The following is a 1,419-nucleotide window of genomic DNA, read 5'->3' on the forward strand; positions in this document are numbered from 1 at the left end:
CGCAGTCAGTGCCGTGGCCGTCCTGGTGGCATCGAAGGACACCTCCGGGTCTCACTTCTCCCAGCTGTCCCCTGTTGGGGGCAATGCCACCGAGGTGGTTGGGGCAGAGTGGGGGGACGGTGGGGGGAGCAGGCAGGCACTGTGGCAGGTGGCAGGGCTGGCAGTGGCCATTGGTGTCTCACTGCTTGCCGGGCTGCTCACCGGTACCGCGCTCCGGCTGCCCTGCCTGGCCCAGCCACCCCAGCAGCTCTGCTTTGATGACTCCCTGTATTTTAAGATCCAGGATCAGGCCGAGGGCCAGGCTGAGTTCCTGGGGCCAGGCAGCACCACTGAGGAAGAAAGCCTGGCTCTGAAGGAGCATGTTTAGGCACTGGCATTGTGTGCAGCTGCAGGGAGGGCCAGTGAATGTTACTGGCAGGGGATGTTGCCTGTGCCCACTTCTGCCTCATGCCTGGCTTGGGCTGCTGAGGATGTTGGCATAGCTAGGTCAGCACCACAGCACCAGCACCTCCTCCATCCACCCACCCTGCAGCTGAGAACCCCCTCCTCTGTCCCAGTCACTCCCAGGATCTGTCCATCCCTGGCAGCTGCCAGAGACACAACCTGCTCAAGGTGTCTCGCCTAGGATGGCTAACAACCCCCTACTAACCCAGACAGTCCTGGCCCAGGGCATTAGTGCCAGCTGCTTTGCTCTCAGCAGGCAGCATCCCTGACCCTCGGCTCCAGCTCTCACTCCAGACTCCCCTGCCCAAAATGGGCAACACCTGGAGTGGTCTGCTGGCTCACTGCTGGCTCAGGCCACGGCTCCAGGCCAGGAACTCAGACTCCACTGCCTGGAGGGTGGAACTGCAGCCACAGGGTGAAGGGAGATGGGCCCCAGGCGAGGGATTTTACAGGGATTTGATAACCTCTGCTAGGCGATTCATTCTCCAGGAGGGTTGCAAAGGGAGGCACCAGCTTTTTTTACCACCAGTGCAGCAACGAGGACACAGCCCAAGCACGGCAAGGAGCCTTGGAGAGAGCCAGGATGCAGGAGGCACCCGCAGCCCACAGCACCCTCATCCCACCCTGAAGCTGGAGCTGGGAAAGCTGCGCCAGCATCCCAGGAAGAGCAGTGGCCCCGTCCCATCCCACCACAGGCAGTGAGCAGCTTCCACCCCGCGGAGGACAAAGCCTGTGGTCCATGGCTGGCATGAGGAGAGCTGGGAGCGCGGGGCCGCATCCTGCCTGGAGAGCAAGGGCTGTGATTCACATCCCCCACCGTGATTCAGCGCTGTCCCTGCTGCTGCTGGGACAACATGGGTGATACTCATGGGCTCCCAAGAGGGTCGAGGCCACTGAACCCCCAGCACTGGCAGCACTGGGAGGTTGTTGGCTCAGCTGGGGGTCCCCAACCCTTAACGGGTGGGAGAGAGGCTG

At 62.4% G+C, this 1,419-nt stretch overlaps 1 protein-coding gene across 1 annotated transcript in view; it reads left to right on the plus strand.

Moving 5' to 3' along the window:
- Positions 1-367, plus strand: part of LOC103804794 (ammonium transporter Rh type B-like) — a 1,407-nt gene extending 1,040 nt beyond the window's left edge. The window contains exon 2 of the mRNA XM_009077424.1: positions 65-367. Coding sequence (XP_009075672.1) covers positions 65-367 — 303 coding nt within the window. The remainder of the gene's footprint in view (positions 1-64) is intronic.
- Positions 368-1,419: the final 1,052 nt, after the last annotated feature.

Source organism: Acanthisitta chloris, unplaced genomic scaffold (assembly GCF_000695815.1).
Source record: "Acanthisitta chloris isolate BGI_N310 unplaced genomic scaffold, ASM69581v1 scaffold10036, whole genome shotgun sequence".
NCBI classification, from domain to species: domain Eukaryota; kingdom Metazoa; phylum Chordata; class Aves; order Passeriformes; family Acanthisittidae; genus Acanthisitta; species Acanthisitta chloris.